General features: G+C 32.1%; 1 protein-coding gene across 4 annotated transcripts; it reads left to right on the top strand.

Annotated features, from left to right (window-relative positions):
• LOC18612204 (WD repeat-containing protein 26) lies at window positions 1608-16280 on the top strand. Of its 4 annotated transcripts, XM_007048866.2 has the most exons (6): window positions 1608-1750; window positions 3690-3908; window positions 4755-5645; window positions 12187-12288; window positions 14274-14900; window positions 15903-16280. In XM_007048866.2, the coding sequence occupies exons 3-6, from the start codon at window positions 4848-4850 to the stop codon at window positions 16116-16118; spliced, it is 1743 nt and encodes a 580-aa protein (XP_007048928.1). In that variant the 5' UTR covers window positions 1608-1750; window positions 3690-3908; window positions 4755-4847; the 3' UTR covers window positions 16119-16280. The 4 variants fall into 4 exon arrangements, with proteins under 4 accessions (XP_007048928.1, XP_017980548.1, XP_007048929.1 ...); XM_018125059.1 differs by lacking the exon at window positions 3690-3908; XM_007048867.2 differs by lacking the exon at window positions 3690-3908 and having other exon boundaries at window positions 1608-2027.

Genomic DNA, 16483 nt, shown 5'->3' with positions numbered 1-16483 from the left:
CCCTTTGAATTTTCTAGTTTTCCTTTGGTTTTTCTCTTTTCTTCCTTTCCTCTCTATTTTCTCTCTTGTTCTCTCCTTATGGCCGGCCATCACTTAATATGGGATTTAAATGGACTGACTTTTCATTAAAATAATATTAAATCATGAAAAAGTGTCATGTGTCACTTTTCCATTGGTCCGTTTTTAAAATTTCATCCATTAAACTTCTATTTTTCACCACTTGAAATATCATAGTTATTCATACCAAAAATAAATAAATCCTATAATTTTGACAAGTTTTGGGTAGTGAAAATTACGGTTTTTACTTTGGGGTGACAAAATTATCGTTTTGCCCCTATGTTCCGAAAATTGCCGAAATTGAAAATTTTCACTTCCTATCATTAAATTATACTCCAAATAGTTAATCTTAGTCAAAAATTTCACTCCATGATCAAATTATTATCTTAGGTGGCAAAATGACGATTTTGCCCTTAAACATCAAATTTTTCAATTTTTTCTCAAATGAACCCTCGAACTCCGAACAATCATTTTTAATCATTCCTGAACTGTAAAATATTAAATTTCATCAGACGATTTCTATTTGAACTAGTTCGAGGTTAAATTAACTCAAGTGTACTGTTAGGTACAATACTGAGTTTCGTCTATTCTTAGGAACTTTCCTAACGTAATAACATGCTACTCAGTGCATGTATGTCATGACATGTGTTTATAGGGTCGGGTTTTACATACAAGTACTTTATTGAGAATGTAATATTAATTTTCAAAATTACCTTTATTTATTAAAATGTAAGTTTAATGTACTTAAAATTTTTTTATCGTTACTTTTTATATAATATCATCTCTTAAATATATTTTTAATGTCATATATTTTATGTTCATTTCTTATTATAATCTTATATAATTTAATTTATTTCTTAATATAATTTCCTATATTATATATTTTAATGTAATTTTTTTTCTTTGGAAGATAATATAAATTTTATTGACAATCACCATCCACTATCCAATAGAGAATGATTGTTGAAAGTAAGAGACATCTCTCGAAATTTATATAAAAAAAATTATAATATTGTAAAATGTATTTAACAAAATAACAAAGTTGAAGGATAAAAATATATTTAATAATATTACAGAGTGAGTGCTCTCACTTTCCTCGTACTAAGCACTACTAGAATGTCATAAATCACATATTTGATATTTTATAATTAAGTGAGATAGAATGTCACGGATCTCACATTAATAAAAGATAAAGTAAGTCTTTGGAATATAAAAATAAACTTTCCTTCACTTACCAAACATGCATTTTGAATTGAAAATATGAGTCCGTGACAATAATCATACGAGAATAATCATATGTGGGCTCATGACAATAATCATACTCATAATAATAAATCTTTAATACATGTCTTTTTAATTAAAAATGTAAACCTATTAAAATAATTATACCCTTAATAATAAATCTTTTATAGCAATTAAGAGGTCATAATCATGTTTTGCTTTGAGCCCAACCCATCCTTCAAGGCTTGCGACCAAATTTGGTCTGAAATTGCCATTAGATTGGAGAAGATAAAAGTATAAATGCAACTGTCCAAAACCCAAAGCCCCATTGCCTTAAGCTAAATGCTCAATTCACACAGCCATCATCTCTCTCACTCCTACATTATAACCCTCCCTCTTGAGTTGGTTTCCTCCACGCAAAGAGAAAAAGAAACACTCATCAAACTCTGTTGTTTTCTACCCCTTTGCGAAGGTACCAAACACTTTACTTTCCTTTCCTTTCCTTCCCTTGGGAACGGATAGCCCTTTTAGACTTTCGTATCTGATTTTAATCCTTTTAGCCTTTTCTTTATTCATTTCTTCTGTTTTCTTGCTTAAATCGAGTGTTTGCCGACAAATAAGGAAGAATAAGCTGGTCTTTCTTTGTCTTGGTCTTCTCCATTTCTTCAAATTTTTTCTTTTGATTACTGGATTCTCAATCCGATTTTTTCTGATCTGAATCGGCTTCTGGGTTCATAATCCCTTTCTGGGTATTTCAGATTTCTTCTTCTTCTTCTTTACCGCTGATTTTATCCTTCAATTTCAGCTAATAGGTTAGCTTCCCTTCTTAATTTGTGCTGGTTTTGGATAGTTTTTCCTTAGAGCTGATTTGCTGGTAGCTTTTTCTTTTTGTAGTAAATTTCGATGGTATTAGTTTTAGCTGCTTGGTATTGTAGAGACTCTACATTATTGACTTTGTTTCTGATGTGGGTTTTCCGTCTCTTCTGCTACGAACCTTGTTTTATTCAATCTTGGAACTAACGCCATCTTCTTTGTTCATTCTACCTATTACTGTTGGTGAAAATGTGCCTGCTTTTTATCTGTTTAAAATAATCATCATATATAGGTACTGTGGCAATCTGATCCTTCAATCGTATGGATACTTTAGACATTTAGAAATGCGGAATTTTGTAATTTAGTTAGGTCTTATAACCGACTGAGCATATGACTTTCCCACCCTGTAAGTTGATAAGTTGATTTTCTGGAATCTGCTACCTTCTCAGGCTTGCACATTGATGTAAGAATTGTGACTGCTTAATTTCCGTCCCAGCCCTAGCAAAACAACACTAATACTTTCTGAGTTCTCTATGCTTCTTTCCATATTCCTCTTTTCCTGTTAATTTGGAATAAAGAAGTTGTACTAAGAGAAATGTTGACCACTACATTTAAATTGCATAGGAAGATCCAAATGTATAAGAAGTAAATTGTTGTTGGAGATGGATTTAATGATAAACTTATTCTCCTTTGATCGTCTACGTAAAGATTGAAGTTCCCAACTCTGCCTCAATTGTTGGCACTAGCAAGCTTAGTGAATTAAAATATCAAACATTGTGCTGCAAAATGCTTTTTATTTGTAATTTAGTGTACTGTCATAAATATTGAAAATTTTTATCAGGAAGAACTGTTCAAGAACAACAAAGTTTAAAGTCAGATTGTTTTGGTGCATCATGCGTAATAGCAGTATAAATTCTTTAAATACTTTTAATTCATTGTTCCAATATGACTAATGCAGAAGCGATGCCCCTTTAATTCTCAAAATGTTGTCTGCATAAGAATAATATGGCAAGAATAATAATTGAATGATATAGTGGAAATGTATGTCTCCTTTGTTTTCCATATTGGATACAAATATTGAGGTTAAATTTTGATTTGTGGCAGCAATGATATATTGATTTTCTTTTTTATTTCGAGGATCTTCAGTTATATCAAGTTAACAAAATGTTCGCTTTGTTTTTCATTTTGGATGCAAATACAGTGAGGTTAAATTCTTAGCTGTAGAAACAATGATATGTTGATTTTCTTTTTCATGTATACGGTCTTCAGTTATATAAAATAAACAAAATGTTCTAATGCTTAAAAGGCAAGGGAAGTTCAGTGATCTTTTTAACTTGTCCTTACAAGCACAAGTTCCCTTGAATTTGACTTTTTGGCCAAAATTTTTAGTTAGGCAGTGCCTCCAATTTACATTGAATTTCCTATGCTAACTAATTGGTGGACTTACCCAGGGTTCCTTTTGTGGGCTACATGATATTTGTCGCTGCACAGTAATAAAACTATTTGTTTATTGTTCTGGATAGATAACTAAAGTCTTTATGATATCTGTTGCTATTCAGTGATAAAAGTATGTTTGTTTTTTTTTTGGTTTTGGACAGACAACTATACCTGTTACTTGAGTATGTGAAGTTCTTGGGAATAGCTGTACTATGGATTTTTACAAACAAATTGTTATCTTTGATTGCCAACTCGCTCTCTTTACTCGAATGATTTCTTACAATCACAAAATTATTTCAAGTGGGTGTGGATTGAGCTCCTCCAACATGGCTCTATCCCCAAGCCAAGGAAGTTATTATTGTTGATTTGTAGCTTATAAGGTAAACCGCAAACGATGTGACAAACTACAAAATTTAAGTACGCCCTAGCATTTGAGTCAGTTGTTGGGGTATATTTTAAATGTTGATTGGGAAATTGTAACCATTATGTTGAACATAATTAAAGATGAAAACTGTGATGTTGGGCAGCTGAAATTTTAGTCAAAGTAGACTTCTTTTCTAGCTAGAATTTTAAGCTCCTATGATCACTTTTCTCTATAGGTGAAGCTTATATTGAACTTATTATGATTAGCTGAGGTAAATCTAAGCTCATATGATCATGTTCTCTACAGGTGAAGGTTATATTGAACTTATTATAATTACCTGAGGTAAATCTAAGCTCATATGATCATGTTCTCTACAGGTGAAGGTTATAGTGAACTTATTATAATTACCTGAAGTGCCCTATGGATGCCATTAAGGATCTAAACTGGAGCTTTGCTCTTTCTTTATTTTGTTTTTTTGTGCCCACCCCGCCTTTCTCTTTACATTAGAAATTCTTACATTTAACTGTAATGGTTGACTGATAACCATCCTGGTACAATGATGGAATTTTAATTATTATGAGAATCAGGGATGTATGAACTTGTATATGAAAACGAAATGATATCTATATTGGAAAAGTATAAAGGTTTGTATAGGCACCATTTATGTGGGATTGTTGAACTGATTACTTTCAGGAATAATATGTAGCTTTTTCATTAATTGCGGCATTTTTCGTCTAACTTAATTCATCATCTTCTGTAGTCTAACATAAATAATGGTTAGATTTGTCTTTGTTATTCTTTCTCTCTTTCTTATGCTCAATTTTCAGGATCCTACAACCCTCTTTTTGACTATTTTATGCAGGGACTTATTCTTGTGATTCATCAAGAGGCATTGCTAGTTATCACTGTTGCTGTTTTTTCTCTTTAATAATATATGGGCTGAGGTGCACTTTTCATGGGAGGTGTAGAGGATGATGAACCAGCCTCAAAACGCATGAAATTGTCCTCTGAAGAATTGAGACGTCTTTCCAACGGTTCAACTATTAAAGAGCCTGTAGCTGGGTCTTCAGGAGACTTGATGGCTCGGCCCCTGCAGTCTGAAGGGGGCGAAGAAGTTGTAGGTTCAAAAGGAGTTATAAAGAAGGTAGAATTTGTCCGAATAATAACAAAAGCATTATATTCTCTTGGTTACATAAAGAGTGGTGCTCATCTAGAGGAAGAGTCAGGGATACCATTACATTCTTCTGTGGTCAATGTGTTTATGCGGCAAATTCTTGAGGGAAATTGGGATGAAAGTGTTGTCACATTGCATAATATTGGTCTAACAGATGAAAGGACCATAAAATCAGCTTCTTTTCTGATATTAGAGCAGAAGTTTTTTGAACTTCTGGATGAAGAAAAAGTCATGGATGCTCTGAAGACATTAAGGACTGAGATTGCACCTCTTTGTATCAATAATGGTAGAGTTCGTGAGCTTTCTTCATCCATTGTTTCACCTTCTGATTGGTTTTCTGTTCGATCGCCGAAACGGGATATAAAGAGGGCAAGATCTCGGACTAAATTGTTGGAAGAATTACAAAAGCTGCTTCCTCCAACAGTTATGATTCCCGAAAGAAGGTTGGAGCATTTAGTTGAACAGGCCCTTGTCCTGCAACGAGATGCTTGCATGTTTCACAACTCTTTGGAGAAGGAAATGTCACTATATGCCGATCATCAGTGTGGGAGAGATCAAATTCCTTCTCAAACATTGCAGGTTAGATTCTATTCTACGAACCATGTTATTAAATCTTCTCTCTTATCTTTCATCATTACTTTAAGATGGTAAAATTCGAAGGAGTTTTTTGAATTCTTTTACATGCAAATTTTCATGTTGCTACAATCAAAACAAATGGTACATAGTGCATTCTTTTTCATTTTCTTGTATTAGTTTTGTGAAGATTAGAAATCTATTTTAGGTTGTGCTTTATCAGTATGGATATCCTTTGCCAGTTATAAGCTGGTTCTTTCATTCACATGTTAATACTAATCTTTCTTGATTTAGGTTTTAAATTGTGGTGTTTAGACTTGTACTGGGATTAGTGTTTGAAGACTTCTTTGTGGATATACAATTTTCTTATGAGGTGCAATCTTTAGGCATTCTCCAATAATTTACTAACCCATTACAATAGCCTCAAAAGCCTGGTGAAGGAGTTGTTAGCATCTGAAAATGGCGGTGTAAAGATCAATCTTAAGTCATTAAAGATGATGGTTTATGTGTTTTGAGAAGCTCTCACCTTTAAGAGAGATGATGTGAAAGAAAAGAAACATCTAACATAGATGAAGTCATAGAGCGAGTGCTCTAGACAAAGTGATTTGAAGTCTGTAATTAATTCGAGGGAAAGTGATATCATTTCCAACCACATAGATATCTTCTTGGACTAATGTAAAGTGCAATTGGTAGTTATGGAATTTTAAGTCTGCTAGTATTATTCCATTTTGCTGTTAAAGATTATTTTTGGTAATTTTGTATTCTATGAAGAATGCATTGATTATTGTCCATTGCATTATCTGGAGGGTTTTTTATTTATTTTTTGTTCTAAATTTGGTGGTTTTTAGTGGTGAATTGAGTAGAGTCCTTAATTTCTCAATATATGAACTCCTTTATATTATTACCCATCACGTTTGGATTGATGGTCCCGATGCCAATCTATATGTTCGTTAGGATTTTTATCACAACCTCTTTAGACAAGATTTTAACATGTGCTTTAGTTTCATCTTCAGACCAATATGTCCTTCATTCATGGCTTCAATTTTTCAACCATGGATTGTACTTTTGTGTAAAGGGATTTATGCTTGATAGAAGACATGCACATTGTTATATATCATGACCTCTCGAGGATGATCTAATGGATTGAGACAACAAGGTTTGATCATCATAACACAACCACTTATGAAGTCTTCCAGTGAATCCTTAAGACAAATCTCAATGTGTTCTGAACACCTGCAGCAATATGCTTCTCAAACGCCTAAGTATTTACGGAGCATCATTAGCTTAGGAATGGTCAATCAAATAATCTTTAAAGACTGGTTGCTGCCTTAACATGAGCAGTAACATGGACAACAAGTGAGACAAAACTTCATGTCATGGATTAGGTGTATTCTCGAGTCTTGTGTTAAGGAATCTTAGTTGTTGTGGGATTAGCGAATTTTTGTCTCATAGACATCTATTTATTTTTTACAACATATTCAAGGGTATCTCTTGGACCAAAAACCTTTGTAAAAGCCATTCAAATAGTTTAGTGAATTTCTTCTTATGTTACTGTAGCTGATGTTGTTGATGCATTCAACCTAACAACGTACCAAGTGTCCACTGGGCAAGTACGAACTGGTATAAGTGATTCATTGATGGGCTGGGTTAGTCTTACCTAGATGCCTGTTTATGGCCAATTTAATAAATATTAGTATTTGTTATTATATGCATTGCACATGAATCTTATTTTTTAATTATTTTTAATAATAGTTATATATAAATACAAATATTTTTGAAGCATAAACTTTGAAGTATGAGTACTTGAAGTTTTGTAATATTAATCTATAAATTATTTAACAATATTAGAATTAAGAAAAATATGTTTTAGCGGAAGTCATTCAATGCAATTAGAATTCTTATTTACAATTTGAATAAATTTTATTAATATTTATAATAAAAATATAAATATATTTTTTTTCTTTCCTTCCACCAATAGACATCTAGGTGAGACATTGATGATGGCAATGTATGGCTCAGTCAGATCCAATCTCTTGCAACATTGACCCGTCATGGTGGGGCCATGGCTACTGATGTTGGCTTGGCTTGTAGAAGCCAGATGTGGCAGTCTCATGTTTGTTTTCTGGTAACCATTGTTGGGGTAACAGGAAAGGGAAAGAAAAAGAAAAAAAAAAAAATCAAATAAGCAGCTCATCAGGCACTTGGTTTACACTAACGGGTGCTTATTGGGTACCATGGCTTTGTTTTAGATGGATTCAATGGCTGTACCCATTTGATACCCATTTAATCAATGTGTGGATTGGACAGATGCATTTTAGGGCAGGCAAGGGTGGGCAAATGGGTTTTGGCTAAATTTGACTCTATGTGCACGATGATAAACTTTGAGAAATAATGATAAATTAATCTTTTCCAATTTGCAATGTGTGGTCCTGGGAGATGACATTCCTAGGAGTTGAGCTTCTTGTATTGATTGTCAAATTCTCAAAATGCTTGCAAAAGTGAACTTTTTAAAAGTTTTTGTTACCAATGGAAGAGAATCAATTCTCCTTATTGTACTTTCTGAATAGGTGCATGGGTTACATAGAATGGCTTAATGTTGCATACGAACCATGTTAGGCTAATATTAGCAAAGGAAATATGTTTAGGCACAAGAGAAAGTTCCGTTTTAATTTACAGGCTTTCAATGAAAAACTTACTTCACATTAAAACTATGGCAATTTTATCTCAATAAAGATAAACTGACATATATGACTAATGAATTTTCAAAACTATAGAAATAATTCATTTTCCAACAAGGAGATATAATTATATTACAATCATTTGTGTGATTGATGGCTAACGTGTACCTGTATGATTAAATTAAAATAAAACATTAGAATGAAGTAGATGATAATATATCTTACTTGCCCCTAGCTTCAGTAGTTAGGAGATAAGGTGGGTGGCTTACGTTTAAACTGTGTTAGGTAAAATGGAAAATTTTTCTCAATTTCCATTTTTTTTATTTTTCTTTTGTTTCTGCAGTCTCTTCCCAAATTATAAATGGACCAAAGCTCATGTATCGTTGTTTTATGTTTTCATTTGCTTTCACTTTCTATTTTCTTTTTCAATATCTTTTAGTGGTTAGGCTTCCAGTAAAAGGGACCAATGATGTCTGACTTTGTAACCATCATTAATGCACATCATGACTACTTGGAGAACTGATTTAGCAATATTCTACCACCACCTAGGTGAGGTTTAGGAGGTTTATATTTAGATTGTGACTACTAGAAATCATGGCCAACCTTTAATTTTTATGGAATTTTGAGTCACAAGCTGGTGTGGAACATGTCAAATAGAGTTGGAGGAAAATTTACGCTCCAAGTGATGTTGTATTTTCCTGATACTTCTATAAGTATTCTTGGCAAGTTATCAATTCATTCACTATATATAGGTTTATGTTCTGTCAATGGATTTGTTAATGCCCATTTGGTTGTAAGGAAATTGTTGTCCTTAAGACTTAAGAGCTTGGTCTTTACTGTGAATTTCTTATCTTAACTTAATAGGATTATATTTTCTTTTCTTTTGTTTGAATCTAGTTAACACCTAGATACTTTTACTTGTCATAAATAACAATTAAGGAATTGAAAACTTCTGATTTAAAGATACTTGAGTCCTTGCTGAAAGGTTTTTGGTGAGTACTTTTGATGGTAGGTTTTTTTGGAAATCATCCATAGATCATCATTGGTTTGCTTTTTTCATAGATTTCATCTTAGTTCAGAATGCATTAGGATTTATGAATTGTACCAATTTCTTCCTAACTACAGTAAAAACTCTATAAATTAATACTCGATAAATTAATAACCTCAATTAAGTGCCTGTTTGGCTTGGCTTATTTTTAGTTTATCTATTGCTTAAAAGCAGAAGCTAAGCTAAACAAAATTTCGTGAAAAACTCTTAAAAAAAATAGCTTTTTTTTTTAAAGAATAAAATCTAAAAAAAAAGCTCCAATTAGGAGCTTTCTCTTCTCTTTTTTTTTTTTAAAATACGTCAGCTTATTAAGAGTTATTTTTTCCAAAAAGATCCTCTCTCAAAAAATATTCCCTCTCTCTCCCTATCAATCTCCCTCTCCTTTCTTCCTTTTTGCAAATCATCATTTTAGTTTTTTGGTTCTTACAAAAATTAAGAAAAAAGAAGATCCAAAATTCAAAATTGCATTCAGATATTATTTTATTTTTTATTTTATTTTTATTTTACTTTGAAAACTCTCTTTATTAGTTGATATTTGTCAGTTTATTGTTTGATATGACAATTATATGATGTTTATTTATTCTTAATTTTTTTATGATGTATATAATATTTGATGATTATGATTGAAATAATTAATTCAATAGGGTAATGGTTGTGAGATAAATTAGATGAAAATTGAAATAATATTTGTTGATTATGGTTGTTAAGATAATATTGTTCATGGAGGTGAACTTTGTTGGTAAGGATATCAATAGCTAAACATGATTTACCTAAATTATCACTCCTACTTTATACTTCTCTTCTTCTTTTTTTGGGTTCTCTTCTATTACTAGGGTTAAGGGTTCTAGTAGTTGACTCCCTGCTTTCTTTCATATCTTTTTTTATGATTTATTATTAATTATAAACGTTATGTTATATAAAAATCTTTTTTACATTTTTAAAAGTTTATTTTAAATAGATAAAAAAATAAAGTTATTTTTTTTATTTTGAACAAAGAAATTAGTGATTAATAAAAAAGTTATTTATTAAATATCCTTTATGGTAATTTTAATTACAATTAGAGTTTATGTAAGTTGTTTTGCCAAACAGTTTATTCATAAAACAGTTTATAAAAAGTAAACATACTAAACAACTTTAGTTTAATTTTAAAAGCTATTATTTTTCATAAGAGCTTTATATTAGCTTTTAAGTTAAAAAAAATCAGGTCAAACATGCTCTAAATAATATTTTTGACTAGTCCCAAGCTGGGATTAATGTGGTAAATTAATAATTCGTTAAATTTATAAGATAATACATTTTAAAAAACACATAGGTTTTACTTGATATATAAATTAATAATTTTCTTATACATCAAAATTATATATATATACGACTCAAGGAAGAGATCTTTGTAAAATATGACTCTAATGTTCCTTGTTTTTTTTTTGAAATTGATGTCTTCTTGGACCTTATCTTTAACTTTTCTAAGTGCATTAAGAAGTTATGTAGTGTTCTCGTATTACAAGAGAACATTATGCATTGTGATTGTTGCTTGGCACTTGTAAGTTAAACTTTTTTAACACCCACTATTGCAATTGCTTTTGGGTGCAATTCAGATTTTTTATGTTGTACTCACATAATGCTTTATACATTTGATCCGTCATTATTGATTTCTTTACACCTTTGCGATGAGAAGCTATTTTGTTTAGTTTTACTATTTATGATATTGTATTTGCTTTTTATAAATGTTTTTGCTTGACTTAATGTTCAAGAAGTATTTTAATAAGTATATATCGAATGTAATTTTAGTTTGTTACAAGTCTATTTAATACGACTAATTACGTTCATGAACTTATTTTGGTTAAACAAATATATAGAATAATGATATATCATAATTTGGTAATTATGTGATATTTGTATAATCACAATACACCATAAATGTATTAAGTTCAATGGTTTGGAAAAAAAAATAAAGAATACCTTGATAACTTAGTTTTTTAGTAATTAATGTATAAATGAATAAATTATTAATTTATTGATTAAGTAATATCTTGATTAATTAATAAATTTTCATGATCCTAAGGTATTAAGTTATAAAGGTTTTCCCGTATATGGTAGGATTCCTAGGCTTTGGTTATTAGGAGAGCAAAGTGGGTAGATGGAATGATCCAGATGGAAAATTGGAAAGAATATAACTTTTGCTGAGATTTGGTAGGAGAAAAAAGTGAGGAAAGGAAGTAGAATTGATTGCCATTTTATTTTTATACTTACGATAACCAATCCTTCCATTTTGGAGAAATTATGGAAGATAAATGGGGAGGGATAAAGATAAGTGATAATTTCCTGACGTGTTTTTTTTTTTTAAATTGTCCTTTTATTTCCATTCACAATTTTATGATGCTATAAAGATATGATTTTAATTTTTCTTTCCTTCCACTTCAGTTCTACCGAGCAATGAATGAAAAAACAATAGTTTTCTTTCCATTCACTTCTCTATTGTTCTTACCAAGCGCACTTGTGGAGTGAACAAGAAAATGCTTTCATTCCTTTCACTTTCTATTCTTCCAATTTTCCATCACTTCATTTTTGCATTTTTCTTGAGCCAAGTCTTACCAACCTGCAAATCCCCTTGCTAATGAGAAAGGAAAAAGATTGAATTATTTGTTATGCATTCAAGTGAATTTAGTGTCCTCTCACTGGAATATTTGTTGATTCTTGATTATTTTTTATGTTTGTTTATTCATTGTCTGAAATTTTTTCTACTTGTGGCTTGCCTTTTCTTTTCTTGAATTGTTTTTGCAAATTCTTTTTTACATACTTTTTTGTCATTCTCTTGCAACAGATACTACAGGCTCACACTGATGAAGTATGGTTCTTGCAATTTTCACATAATGGGAAATACTTAGCTTCATCATCCAATGATCAGTCAACGATCATTTGGGAGGTACCGCTATTCGCTTGGAACATGGATATAACATATAATGTTGATATTGTTTAGGATAACCCCCTATGCCTGTACCGTATTAATTTGATATGAAAGTAGATAGTATTTTTGAAAAACTAAAAATTTAACTTTTGTGTATAACAAAATGCATGATTTTATTTTTAGATAGAGGAGAATTTTGTCTGAACATGTGGTTTATTTTAGCCATTCATTCATTTTTATCAAATATGATTTTGCTTTTCCCTCATTACTTTTGTTTTTTTTTTTTATCAAGTTTTAGGGAGGTGAAAAGCAAATAACAAATGGTAAAGGCAACAATCAAATGAAACCTTAGTGAAAATATTCCTAGATGCAACGAATAAAGAAGTTTGATAATGAAAGTTTGCAAGCATTGTAAATATTGGTTTTTGTTTCAATAAAAGACTGTTGTAAGAATTTGGATAGAATTATGTGACAATATTCTTAAATGAACCTCTAAGATGGAAAACATTATAAAAAGGGTTCTCTTACACTTCAAAGGAAAAATTTAGAGGACATGCATCTTCATGTCTAGTATTATCCTTCTCAGGAATTTTTTCCCCTTTCCATTTCCTGAATATGCTAACATACTGCTTTATTTTAGAAGAGCTTCTAGTTTCTCATCTTTATAGTTTTTTAATGTTTTGAACAAATCTTTCAAATTGTAATGTTGTTGATGACAAAGTGTCTTTTTTTTTTCTTTTGATGGAATTACAAAGTGCTTCTAAGAAACCACAATATATCAATCTATTACCAAACAGACTTATAACATGGGTTTCTTTAAACAAAACTCAAAAGAGGTATGTTGTTGCAATTTGAGAAAATAGATACTTTCTGTGAGGATTTAGGGCAGGAATTATGGAGTTGACCACAATGGTGTCTGTTAGAATGAAAACAGGGTACTGGCTGAGTGTGGTTTGGTTGTTTTGTTCGACTCAAAAATCATCATTTTTCTCATGCTGATAATGTGAATGATGTCCATAGAAGTCTTGTGAAAATTGCTAATATGAAAATGAGGTGAGAGTTAAGAATCAAATAAACAAAAAGGAAAAGCTTCAAAGCTGGGATTACCAATATTAGAAGAGAGGGGAAAAGTCTAAAAGTTACAGCCGAGATGCAATCTCTGTAGTGGAGCCCTCAAAAATAGATAAATAGTTTTAATGGTCATGCTACTCAAGATAAAACCAAGTTGGTTTTAAAAAAATGCTTGTCTCATTCCTTAACTTCTGTTTCCACCCTTTCTCACAATTTCATCATGACTTATCAATTTGATACCTTTTGTATTAGGATGCCCTCCTTTTTCTTTTATATACACAAGTTTTTTTTCTCCTTGAAAAAAAAAAAAAAACAAGAAAGAGTGGTCTTTCTCCACTCATCTAGTATGTCTTGGACAAGTGATGAAGTTTGTAAGCGAAGATATTGGTCATCTCCAATACATTCCCACACATTTGTCAGGATGCCATCTAGTCGAAATGCCTTTCCACTCTTCATCTTCTTCAAAGACTTCCTTAACTTGCTTTCTTTAATCTGTCAATGGAAGGCATAATTTTATTTTCTTTTGAATTGTTAAGCCCTCCCAAGGTTTTAGTGGTATCCAAATTTAAGCAACTTATGGAAAGAGCTCCTCGATCTAACTTCAATGGTCTTCTCAGTAACAATCACTATTTTTCATTTTCATCCTTTATGCATTTGATTTAAATCCTTTCTCTTTAATATGTCATTTTGGCAAGTTTTAAGCATTTTTGAAAGCCAGAGCCTTCACTTTTTTCTATTTAATGTTTTATACAATTATGCAAGGGTTTTTGTGGTATTAAGAGGTTCGCTTGGCTGGAATTTAATTTCATGCATACAGGGGTTATACTGCTGTGTATCAATGCTTAGATCACTGTGAATCAACTATCTTTTTGCTGACTCAAAAGCCTAGCAGTCAGTCAGTTTTCTCATTCTAATACTTTGACTTATTGTAGGTTGATGCAAATGGAGTATCTTTAAAACATATACTCTCTGGTCACCAGAAACCTATCTCTGCTGTTTCATGGAGTCCTGATGACCATCAGCTTCTTACTTGTGGTGTAGAGGAGGTTGTAAGACGCTGGGATGTCTCTTCTGGTGAATGCCTCAATGTTTATGAAAAAGCTGGTCTTGGCATGGTTTCATGTGGATGGTCTCCAGATGGCAAATGGATATTTTCTGGTGTGAATGATAAGAGCATCTGCATGTGGGAATTGGAGGGGAAAGAGCTAGAGTGCTGGAAAGGGCAACGTACTCTAAAAATTTCTGATTTGGAAATAACAAGTGATGGGAAGCAGATTATTAGTATATGTAGGGAAACAGCAATATTATTACTTGACAGGGAAGCTAAAGTTGAGAGGTTAATTGAAGAGGATCAAACAATAACTTCGTTCTCATTATCAAGAGACAATAGATTCTTGCTGGTAAATCTTTTAAACCAAGAAATCCATCTATGGAACATAGAGGGTGATTTGAAGCTTGTTTCTAAATATAAAGGCCATAAACGCACCCGCTTCATCATCAGGTCTTGTTTTGGTGGACTTGAGCAAGCATTTATTGCCAGCGGTAGTGAGGACTCACTGGTACGGACCTCTAATTTGTTCTATATCAATCTTTCGCTGTAAGTTAGCCTATGATTAGCATGGAAAGCAGTGTTCTCGTATTAGGATTACTGTTTGTTGTCTTATATCATATATGGGATCCATCTGTGCATAAATGTGTCATTTGAGTGAGAGATGTAGTATAGTAAGAGACTGTAGTTTTACGGAGGCTACTAGATCTCAAGCAAGTATAGGTAGTTATTGCCTTATCAGAGAGAGTCGCATTGCATTTCATGTTCATCAGTATGTGCAGTCACATGCTTGCGTAGGTGATATTTTCATGTAGATCAGAGCTACTGGATTTCTTTTTCTGTCCTGTGTTTTCACAATACTTACCCAGTCAAGAAACTGATTAATGTCTTTTTTTGGTCATCCTTCACCTTAGAAGTTGTTTTGTTCTCTATAATGTCTTTTTCTCACACAGAATGCTATCAGGTATTTGTCACTGATGGCTTAAAATATATCAATGATGCATATGCTAGAATAAACATTTGCTATCTGCATGCTTTATATCTTGTCATTATACAGTCCAGTTGCTTTATCGTTTCTAGAATATCTATTTCTGAACAACCTAGGTTTCGCCTAGTAGTCGCTTCTTGTCCATAGGATGGTTAAGGTTCAAGGGTTAGCCTCTCTCTGGCTCTACCCTCAGGACTTCCTCATATATACCAAGAATTTCCACGACTGCATGCAGCAGTGCACACATTGTGACATTGCAGATTTTAGCCAAAGTAATGATAATTTTTAGGCTGCCTGAACTTAGTGCCAAACTCTTCAGTCCAGACAATAGATCTTGGTTTATTCCTAGATGTTTATGGCTTCATCGTTGGCCTCAAGTCTATCTCTGTCATGAGTATAGTGCTGAAATACTAATTAAACAATATGACATTATTCATATGCATTTTGTAAATGTAAATTCATAAAATGTGACTTATTTCTGAAGTTCAAGTGACTGCAATTAATTTCGTTTTACTGTATGTTTAGGTCTATATATGGCATAGGGGCACGGGGGAGCTTATAGAGGCATTACCAGGTCACTCCGGAGCTGTCAATTGTGTAAGCTGGAATCCAGCAAACCCTCACATGTTGGCATCAGCTAGTGATGACCGTACAATCCGGATATGGGGCTTAAATAATCTAAGCACGAAGCTCAAAGACACTCACAGTAACGGCATCCATTATTGTAATGGAGGAACTTGAGAGATTGAATGCATGCAGTCTGCAGTCATTGATACCTGATATGATTGGTTTCATGTAAATACTTTATCTTGTTGAAAGCTGACATTCATAAAAAAAAAAGATTGTCAACAATGCAGCAACTTTCTGATAATAAATTTGCTATTTTCGCTTTTTAACATTTAATTAATTTGATTACAGTTATGATGAAAATTTCAAGCATGCTTGCTTTTTGATAATGGAGCTTAGTACCTGACAGTGCATTTCTTTTCTGGTCTTAACCTTCATTCTCATGGTGTATTACCAGTCGTTGGCATGTGATGCTAAAACATATATTATTAGATTTGGGATGAGAAACCAAAATTCTGAAGGGTCTTTAGCAACATAGC

The sequence above is a fragment of the Theobroma cacao genome, chromosome 1 (assembly GCF_000208745.1).
Source record: "Theobroma cacao cultivar B97-61/B2 chromosome 1, Criollo_cocoa_genome_V2, whole genome shotgun sequence".
Lineage (NCBI taxonomy): Eukaryota > Viridiplantae > Streptophyta > Magnoliopsida > Malvales > Malvaceae > Theobroma > Theobroma cacao.
Note: the sequence above shows the minus strand (reverse complement) of the source record. Positions and strands in the feature narration are given on the sequence as shown.